Source organism: Prinia subflava, chromosome 3, assembly GCF_021018805.1.
Source record: "Prinia subflava isolate CZ2003 ecotype Zambia chromosome 3, Cam_Psub_1.2, whole genome shotgun sequence".
In the NCBI taxonomy this organism is placed as follows: domain Eukaryota; kingdom Metazoa; phylum Chordata; class Aves; order Passeriformes; family Cisticolidae; genus Prinia; species Prinia subflava.
Window position 1 is genome coordinate 104,902,444 of NC_086249.1, and position 10,565 is coordinate 104,913,008.

General features: G+C 48.7%; 1 protein-coding gene across 1 annotated transcript; it reads right to left on the bottom strand.

The window, feature by feature from the left end:
• Window positions 1-250: 250 nt before the first annotated feature.
• On the bottom strand, window positions 251-7,536 carry KCNJ15 (potassium inwardly rectifying channel subfamily J member 15). Its single transcript, XM_063393198.1, is given in 7 exon segments — window positions 251-1,938; window positions 1,940-2,032; window positions 2,035-2,250; window positions 2,252-2,362; window positions 2,364-2,406; window positions 6,686-6,745; window positions 6,747-7,536. Coding segments are annotated over 7 exon segments (1,263 nt in total). The 5' UTR covers window positions 6,800-7,536; the 3' UTR covers window positions 251-1,251.
• Window positions 7,537-10,565: the final 3,029 nt, after the last annotated feature.

Consider the following 10,565-nt stretch of genomic DNA (forward strand, 5'->3'; position numbering starts at 1 on the left):
AGGAGCAGAATCTCCAGAACTCAGAGATCTGCCAAAGTGATATGAGGCAGAAATAATTTCAAATCCTCATTTAAAAAAGCCTCTGCAACAGAGATGCTTCATGGACACAACTGCTACCTGGATTGCTACCTGTCCTCTGGCCACTGAGTGAGCTGCAGAATTCCCAGGGCTCTGTGCCAGAGTCAAATCCCTCCTTCCAGCACTCATCTCCTTCACCCTCTCCCCATGCCACAAAGAGATCAGGAACTGCTCAAATTAAAAATTCATTTATTAATGGAATGGTTTTAGCAGACCAAAATTGATTTGGATGAAAGGAATGCTCGTCCTTTAGGGCTGCCAGAAAAAGTAAATATTGTCTACAGACATTACACAGCTTTCTTTTAACCAAAAATTAAATACGGTCCGGAGCAAAGCAAGCAACCTGTGGAATTGCATTGTCATGCTGCTGTTACAAACTATTTACAGTGGATAAAAAACAGGTGTCTCAAAGCCAGCTACAACCTCAGTTGATTACTTGTTGTGATCCTGTGTCTTGCCCTCATCTCCCCTTTTTGCTACCAGATATAAATCAGGCATTAGCAAGGTTTAAAAGAAGTGGGTGATCCTAAAACAACAAAATGAAGCTCTGAGCAGCAGGGACAGAGAGCGAGTTCTCTCCTCACCACCCAGCACTGCTCTGTCTCCCTCCTTCAAGATTTAAGGAGTTTAAGCCCTCCCTGAAGCTCTTCCCACATCCAACCATCTGTCTCTTCAATCAACTTACTTTTCACCCCCACACAGGTGATCCCTGGAACGAGAACATACATTCTAAAGACACATATTTCAAAAGGAGCACCTTTTCCTCTAGCAGTGCTGTGTGCTGCCCCTGCCTGTTCACAGTAAAGCCACGTCAAATAAATATTTGAGGGAATCAGCACAGTGCATCCAGTTTCACTTTCCAAACGGAAAGTGGCGTGTCTGCTTTCAGGGGTGGCATAAGGCAGAGGTTTAACACAACCCCAGTTTTGCTAAGGTCATGGTCGGGAACAAAGAAATCCTGCCTAATTACAAAATACTTGATTAACAACTCAGCCAAAGGGGCAGATTTACTGTACACCGAGGTTATTTGCTGAAAGAGGGCTGGAAATGAAATAATCCTGAAAAAGGACTTCACTTCTGGTTTCACAGCAGACAATGCAGCACAGAAGGCATGGGGTTTCTTTTTTTTCAGTTTGCAGAAAAAGGATTGTTCAGAAGGGTTTGTCCATCCAATCAAACATTACTCTGCTGTAGCAACATTGTTCTCAGTTCCCTCTCCCTTTGGTCCTCCTGCCTGTATTTCTCCTCCAGCTTTTGCTTTTCAGAGTCCACACTGTAAAAAGTGGCATCTGTGCTTCTCCTGATCTTCTCAAACTGGCTGAAATCCGCCACGTACTTCCCATTTGGAGAGAGGGAAACCACAGGCACGAACTCGTAGCCCCAGTGGATCTCCTCAGGGATGTAGGAAGTCCTGCTCTGGCAGACAGCACTGGTGGACTCCACCGTGGCATTCAGGAGCACCACCAGCTCAAAGTCCTTCTCCTTGAGGTTTTGGGGTGTGAGGTCTCTCAGAGGGCTGCTCTCATCCAAAATGTGGTAGAAGGTCAAAGGCAAAATGAGGAACGGGCTCTCCGAAGAGGAGTCGACGTTGAACTTGACACTGGCTTGGTTCAGCAGAATCCTCTCCCCTTCTTTGGTTTCGTAGGTCTGGAGGAGCTTCCCAGAGAGCTGACACTGTATCAGGAGGCTCTTCCTCATGTTTGCCACCCTGATCACCAGGCACAGCTCCCCGTTGTGCTTGGTGATGACGGCACAGCAGTGGCTGAACTTGATGGTCTCTGCCCTCTTCTTTGGCCTGGCGATCTTGGCCAGGAAGGTGCCCGTGATGAAGATCTCGATCAGGGTGGTGATGACCAGCTGGGGCCACCAGCAGGAAGATGGCATGGGGACACTCCTCGGTGATGAAACGAAATCCATAGCCAATGGTGGTCTGGGACTCCAGGGAGAAGAGGAAATGCCCCCGGTCAGGGAATCCACGTTCTTCACGCACGGCTCCCGCTTCGGGGAGAACTTGTTCATCTCCAGGTCCCCGTGCAGGAAGGCGATGGCGTAGTAGATCACCCCGAAGAGGAACCAGGTCATGACGAAGGTGGCGGCGAACAGGGTGAGTTTGTACCTCCACTTCATGTCGATGACCGTGGTCCACAGGTCCTGCAGGTAGAGCAGGTAGATTGCCGTCCACCTTGTCGATCCTGACGTTGCTGTGGCCGCTCTTGGACATCACGCGGGGCTTGTGCGCCTTGAGCAGGGCGCCATCGATGCCCGCCCCGACCAGGGGCACGCGGGGACATGTTGATCCTCGTGGGCTCCATCCTCACTGCTTCAGACCTGGGGGGAGCAGGAAGGAAGAAGAAGCAAAGCTGTTACTCAACGAAGCCGGAGCTGCCTTTGAGGGGAGCGTGAAAATGTTGGTGGAGAGAAGCACAAACACAATCTAAACACAGCAGCAGCGAACAAAAAAGCAGCTGGAATATAAAGTTACCACCGTGCAGTATCTGACATTGCAAATAATTTGATATTCTTTTTTTTTTTTTTTTTTCCCAGGATGGGAAAAAAAAATAGTCATTCATTGATTCTGGTGCCTGCCAAATACGGAGAAGTAGGTTTCTTTTATGACAGCCTGCAAAAGAAATTTGTCAAAGCTGAAACTTTACATCAGTACTTTATTTCTGTAAAAGGCATTAAATATTTTTTTTTCCTTACGTTTCTCTAGAGAAGAGGCTCTTTTTGATTAGTGAGCAGGTTTTCTTTAATGCCCTGAAGAGAGACATCTGATCAGAATTAAAGTCGCTGGGCTCAGAACGCGGATCCAGCTCACCACCTCTGTCCCTTCCTGCGACAGAGGCAGAATGAGCCAGACCAGCTTTCACTGGGAACAATTAACTTCCACAAGTGATTTACTCAGTCGGATCTGGCTCTTTGTGACGGACCTACAACCAGCCTGGAGGGAAACAAAGCGGACCCGAGCACATCAAAGGCGAGGTCTGGAATATTTACACCTGGGTGCAACACCCTGAAGCTGCCTGCACTGGACAGCACCCCCACATTTTAAGAAGATTTCTGAGGAAAAGAATTTAAAAAAATAAAAAAAGGAAATAATTCACAAAATAATTCAGCATTCTGAAGGTGGGCCCTGACCTGCACGACCCCAGCAGCCACTGGAGCACCCGGCTCCTGGGTTTGTTTAGTGGGATGGAGAGGGAGAGAGCGGGATGCATCCAGGGCTGGGCAGAGCCCCCGGGGCGAGGCAGAGCCCTGCCCGTGCCAGGCGGGAGAGGCACGGAACGGGACCCAGCTCGCAGGACCAGACAGGGATTACGTAGGGCAAGGACAGTGCATGTTATAGTCGTTTCCAACAACAAAACTTCCTGCTGACAAAAGCAACAAAGAGAAAAAACATCCCATGCATCCTTTGTGCTTTGGCAGGTCCCACAAAAAAGGCATTGTTTTGTCCCATTGTTTTCCTCAAAAAGAGCCTCCGAGTCAGTGATTAGTTTTCGCCAACTGCTGGAAAAAAAAAATTAAAAAAAAGAGAAGAGAAAAAAAAAAAAAGTCTTCCTTATAGCTACTTAAAAGAATTTTGCAGGAAGTACAAGATATATTTGTGGGACACACATGTGCCAGCCCAGGACATCAGCATAATTGCTCACTGAAGTACCTTTCCTGTTATGTCAATTAAGGAGAATTTTTGTTTGTGACTGTACTCATCACACTCTTGCAGGTTTTCTGGGAAAGGGTAATTAAACTTAGCCCCATTAACAACTGTAGCTTGTTCCAGCTTGGGTTTAATCACCAACATCTCCCTTCCACAGCTATGAACCATTGCCACAGATTTATAAAAGAAAGGGAGTGCATCCATGATCCCAGTAGGAGATTCCTTATGTGACAGTCAAATCAACACACAGAGCGCAGCACGTCCGGATAATAAACAGGAAAAAACCTTCAAGTGATCTGAAAAAGAACAACGGGAGGAAATGTGGGGGCTGGGAGGGGTAGGGCTGGGAAGGACTGTACATTCAACTGCCCCTCAGGCCATCCCAAAGCCCTGCTGCCAGGGGGAGGTAAATTGGGCAGCCTCTGGTGGGAAATTTTCAGGCAGTGCGTGTTCCTTAAGGAAGGGGCTCCATTCCCCACACCAAGCCTCTCCCTGGATAGGACACGGATTTAAAACACGCCCAAAAGCCTGTTCTGAAATCAGCACACCTCTCCCTCTCAAGCACACTGCCCCTCAGCCTTTTCTTGCACACTACAGTTTCCCTGGCACAAATTGCGGTGCCAGGAGATAGCTGGGGTCTCTGCTCCAGTGTTGGTTGGTCCCCATCCCATCCCCTTGCACAGCCTGCCTGGATGCCTGCTCCTGGGAGCAAATCCCAGGACTGACAGCTCCTCCTGCCCTGGAGGTCACAGGGATGGGGACAGCCAAGGCTCCACCTTCCCTCCTTGGAGCTCCAGCTGGTGGGTTTGGGCTGGAGGGACAGGGACAGGGCTCCCGGGGTGTCTGAGGGTCAGGGTTACCTGTCCAAGGTCAGGGTTACCTGTCCAGAGTCAGGGATGGCCCAGGGACACTCAGCTCTCCACACTCACCATGGCTCTGCCATGCCCAGGAGATCCTGGACCCTGCACCAGGGGTTGGCGTGTGCGTGTGGGATGCAGTGGGAATGACAAAATCAGAGAATCACGGAATGGTTTGAGCTGGAAAGGAACTTAAAACCACCCAGTGCCAGCCCTGCCATGGCAGGGACACCTCCCACTGTCCCAGGCTGCTCCAGCCCCAGTGTCCAACCTGGCCTTGGGCACTGCCAGGGATGCAGGGGCAGCCACAGCTGCTCTGGGCACCCTGTGCCAGGGCCTGCCCACCCTCACTGGGAAGGAAAAGATTCATCCTCCCAAGGGCCTGGGAAGAGTCCTTGTCCTCTCCCTGCTCTGCCCTGGTTGTTCCCTTTCCCAGAGCCCCAAATGAAAAGAATCCTGAAACTGCAGCCCCCCACATTTCCAGTCCTGCCAAAGGACAGCACCGCAGGGGAGACACCAAAATTCCGTGGCAGAAGGGTTCCCCCCAAAAGGAAGGAGGAAGGAAGTTTCAAGGCCCAGTCTCTTCCCTGGGCTGCACCAACAGAGAAAAGGACAGCTGTAAAATTTTCCATTTCAGGTTTTAATCTAAGAAATGAAGATTTGGTGCAGCCCTGGACAAACCTGGCACGCTCCAGACTGCTCCAGCTCACAGCCAAGGCTGTTTCTCACTGTCCATCTCCCCCATCCCCATGTGAGATGTTGATCCCCCCATGTGGCAGGGTGGGAAATTCTGGAGTCTGCCACAGGTGAAAGAGGCTTTTTCAGATCTCCCCCATCACCTTTTGTGTCCTCCCTTGATTTGTGACAAAGTTACTCAGCTTTACAGCCACTTCCTGAAAGGGATCCCAGCCAATTCCTGGTGCTTTTTTTAGTGACACGGTATTTTTTGTGTTGATTTGCTTCCTATTTTCTATTTTTTTTTTCTCTCACATCAGTCTTTCCTGTGTGATCCTGAATTCCTCTAGTGCTCTTTTCCTCCCCAGGGAAATTCCTCTTGGTTTCCTTTCCCTGCAGAAATACTTCCCTTCTCTGCCACGCTGACATGGGAAGGGAGGATCTGTCATGCTGCCTCTGCCCCCCTTCCTTATCACTGGCAGCAGCAATCACTTGGGGGAAGAAACTCTGATGAAACCATTAAAGAAAAAAGAAAGAAAAAGAAAAAGAAAAAGGAAAAGGAAAAGGAAAAGAAAAAGGAAAAGGAAAAGGAAAAGGAAAAGGAAAAAGGAAAGGAAAAGGAAAAGGAAAAGGAAAAGGAAAAGAAAAAGAAAAAGGAAAAAGAAAAAGAAAAAGAAAAAGAAAAAAGAAAAAGAAAAAGAAAAAGAAAAAGAAAAAGAAAAAGAAAAAGAAAAAGAAAAAGAAAAAAGAAAAAGAAAAAAGAAAAAAAAAGAAAAAAGAAAAAGAAAAAGAAAAGAAGAAAAAGAAAAAGAAAAAGAAGGCTTCAGATGAAGATCCTCTCCTGCCCCCACTCCCCAGTGCTTCCTGAATGAAGTGACCGCTGTAATATCCCAAAATAAATTATTTATGGGCTTCTGCACGTGTAAAGAACACATTTATAGCACCTGCATTGCTATTTCCCATCTTAGGGAGGCACCTCACACTCTCTGCCCTGACAATCAAGCCCCAGCACCTCAGCCAAAATACTTTGGTTTGTTTGGTTTGTGCTCACTCTAAATCACAAAGCACATCCACCACAGTAAGTTGATATGAGCAAACAAGCTTAAATAATAAGAGCAACATGCATTTTTAAATTAAAAGAACATCTTCTGTCCATTTCCAGACTGATTTTACACTGATAAATTACTTTTTATTGCCGTAAATCAAAGCGAGGCTGCAAATAAAACTGAGCTGAAGTAAAGGAAACACATTTCAAGAGGGAAGAAAATGAAATTGTCTCAGGCTGGTCTAGCATTCTGATACCCTCTGAATTCCCTCCCTTTCCTCACCAACCCTTTTGGAGCAGCCCAAAGGAGACTCCCCCTCCGAGCACATGGAGAGTTCAGCGCAGACAAAGCCAATAAAACACGGAGCTACATACCAAAGCACCAAACACCTGGGCATTAAGGCAATTCCAGCAGCCAGGGGTCTGAGCAGCACTGCCACTGCTTCCAGGCAGCACATTACCAGGGAGCCAAAAACCTTCCTCCTGCATGGAGCCAGCTTTGCTTGTGCAAGATCTCTCTTGGCAGGCACGGGTGATTAAAAGCACACAGGAGCATGACTTGTTCGAAGGGCCTCAGCTGCTTTCCCTTTTTTTTAAATTTTTTTTATTTTTTTTCCCCCATCAGATATGGCTTTGCCACTGGAGCAGATCCTCACGCATGCTTCGCTGCCACTCCGATACGGGGGCAGAACTTGAGATGTTTTTACAACCAGCAAAAAAAAAACCCAAAACAAACTATTAGCAGGCTTGGCACCGAAAAAAAATGAAAAGCCCGGGGTGAGGAAAGAAAACATTGAGGAGGGCTGCATAATCTTCAGATCTTTCCTGGGTCTGATGTGGTTCAGTAGGTTACAAAAGTGCCTCCGAATTCTCGGTGCTCTGCGTAGCGTGAACATCCTCCTCCCCGTGGGCTGTGCAACCAGCAAAATCCTCCTCAGTGCCTGAGTTATGGAATTCCAGAGGAGCAGGAGGGGAAGGAGGGACGGAGGGAGAGGCTGGAAAAGGGTGCTGTGGCTCTGGCACAGCCACACAGGTGGGCACTGCTGCCCAGGCTCCAAAAAGAGCCCTTCAGTGCCAGCATCCACTAGGGAGTGGTGACAGGCAGGCTTGAGAAGCTAAACTTGAACTTTTTTGGCTTTTATCACAAAAAGGCTGAGGCAAGAGAACCGTGAATACACCCTCAAGCCAAAATCAGCTCCCAAAGCTGTGCCTTCAGCTGCCACCCATCAGCACAGGGTAGCCCTGGGAGTGGTCACTCTCTCCAGTTTGGGTTCCTGGGGAGGTGAAAGCAGGGACACATCCTGAGCCAGCACAGGGAGGGCTGAGGGGTGCACTGGTCCAGCCAGAGATGGGTTTTACATCACTCAGAACAGGGCCAGGACAGCAGCCTTTCACAGGGAGATGGTAAGGAAGGAAAAACCCAAATCCTAGGCTGCTATCTGCTGGCCATGGAAGATGGATTAAAGTTGGAGAAGTCTCATGTGTTGTTTCTGAGGGAGAATTGTCCAGGAATGTTGTTGTTCCCAGGACAGGGTGCAAGGCTTTGCAGGAATTATGGATTTACACACAGGAGCCTTTGGGAATACAGTGAGGTGAAAAAATAGGAGAACAAGCAAGAAGGCAGAATGCAGGCAAAAGATGACTCAGAGCTTATTGAAATTCATGGAGAAGCCCCCAGTGATTCCCAAGTCTCTGGATCAGGCCTCCAAGGGCAGAAAAAGCCCATCCTGCAAGGGTGTGAGCAGTTAACACGCTGCAAATGAGCATCCAGCCTTCCAAAATCCTGTTCCCAGCCTCTGCCCTGGGCTCTAGGGATGAGCAGGGGGCTTGGCCATGCTCATCCTTCAAGTACACCAAAGTGTTCCTTCAGAAAGAAATTAATAAACTCCTCACATCACAAAACTCTCCTTTTTGTGCTCAGCAATATGGTTTATCCACAGCTGGAAAAAAAGATAAAGAGAAATGTTCCCCAGAAACCTGTCCTGCTCCTAATTTTTTTTTTTATGAATGGCTTTTCTTCAGCAGGGCAGTACAAAAGACTTTAGGATGCCTCCCTGGCTGGCACACTGCTGCTCCAAAGTCTTTTCAAACACTGGGAGAGCAGTTAAGCATTTAGAACCTGCCCGTGCTGTGATGCTCTTCCCACCCACAAACCCTTTCCTCATTCTTGCTGTGCAAACCATCCCTGGCTCTTTCTCCACAGACAAGTCTGAACAGACTCCTGGGATCTTGCCCTCTCTGTTTCTGGGAAGTTGGGTGCCAGAGCTGCTCTGCAAGGCTGAAAAGGGACATTTATTGTTGCCTTTTGCTCATCGAGCCCATAGCCTGCACCTCCACTTTCAGTTACACTCAGCTGCTGTGGGAACATCAAACATCTCAGCACAGAGAAGGAACCAAGCTGGGACAGAACAGCAGTGATGTCCTATCCCAGTCCAGCTTAGCAGCCAATATGAAGCCAGGACTAAACTTTCAGAGAGCTTAATGCAAACTGTTGTCCTGTTTTGCAGTCACTGCCAGAATTTCATCCCCTTCCAGGATGACCCTTGGGACGTCCAACAGCTAAATCCAGTCATTTTTCCTCCCTGGAGATATTTCTCTTTACCACAAGGGTGTCACTCCTTATCCTGCATTGCCTCATTTTGTTTTGTTTCCCATTCTTCTCTTCTCTTCTCTTCTCTTCTCTTCTCTTCTCTTCTCTTCTCTTCTCTTCTCTTCTCTTCTCTTCTCTTCTCTTCTCTTCTCTTCTCTTCTCTTCTCTTCTCTTCTCTTCTCTTCTCTTCTCTTCTCTTCTCTTCTCTTCTCTTCTCTTCTCTTCTCTTCTCTTCTCTTCTCTTCTCTTCTCTTCTCTTCTCTTCTCTTCTCATCTCTTCTCATCTCTTCTCCTCGAATCTCTCCTCTCTCTAAATCAAAAGATCCAAACCAGGGGTGCTTACCCCACCCCCAGAGAAGTGTGTAGCTGACTGCACTTTATGTTCAGCAGAAATTTTTCATACCACCCATTCCTGACCTCTCCATCACGTCAGGGAATCAGGGAATCCCAGCAGGGTGTGGGTTGGAGGGGACCTTGAAGCCCATCTCATCCCAACCCCCTGCCACAGGCAGCAGCACCTCTGTTCTCAGCTGTTTCCAACTTTGCAAAGCCTCATTTAGTGCAAGGTGTCCCCTCCCCATCTCGCCAGCCCCCTGTCAGTCAGAAATGTGGGAGCAGAGCCCCAGCCTCAGGGGGAGTCCCACCTTCACCTCCAAGGATCAGATTTGGGAAGAAAAGTGGCAGCAGCCACGGGGTTTGAGGAGCCTTGCGAGGCAGGAGGAGGAGAGCAGGGGATGTGCTGGGAGAGGATTGAGCACAGGCCAAGGAATGCCTCATTTTTTGGCTCTTCCTGCTTAGACACAAGATCAATTAATCCATGTGGTGTTTTTGTGGCGTGCCTGAACGCAGAGCTCCTGGGCACCCAGCAGGCTGAGGGTCAGGGATGAAGACACCTGTACACATTCCAGCACGAAACAGGAGCTGAGCAGGGATTTTCTGCAAAATAGCTTCTCACTTAGTCAACTCAGGCCTACCTAAGCCCTTCCTAAGTACTTAATTCCTTTTTTTGGGGAGCGGGCCCTTGGCCAGCCAGCTGCTCTGGCTGCTGGGAGGGTGATTTCACACAGCTCCTGCTGCCTTCCCCATGCCAGAGTGGGGACAGGCCACCTCTCCAGAGCACAGCTCCCAGGGAAAAGGTGCCCAGAGAGGCTGATGCTGCCTTTTTTTGTCCGATTCCAGGGCTGGGGCTCAAAGGTGGGTGAGTTTGTCCCAAAGGCATGGTTTCCCTTGATTTCTGCCTCTCTGGATACTGCCTGGCATGAACTACCTGGCTGAAATCCACCTGCACAAGCTCATGTGCCAAGAGTTTCAGGGTTTTGTACCCAAATGAGAGGTGCCTGTGCTCCCTGTTGGAATTCTGGTCAGAGGTTGGAAGCTTCCTTAGGCAACAAGATAGAAAATAATTAGTCATTAATTAGTCTGAAGCCATTTACTGCTGAGGTGATGTTGGAAACAGTTCAAGGGGAAGGGAATCCCCTCCCAGGTCAGCCGGAGATCAAAGGGATTGGAGTGGGTTGCTGTATGGGAAACCCTACAGGAGCCTTCCAGTTCCTATAGGGGGATGGAGAGGGATTTTCACAAGGACAGGACATGACAGGACAAGGGGGAATGGGCTGAAGCTGAAGGGGGGCAGGGCTGGATGGGTTCTTGGGAATCAGGAATTGT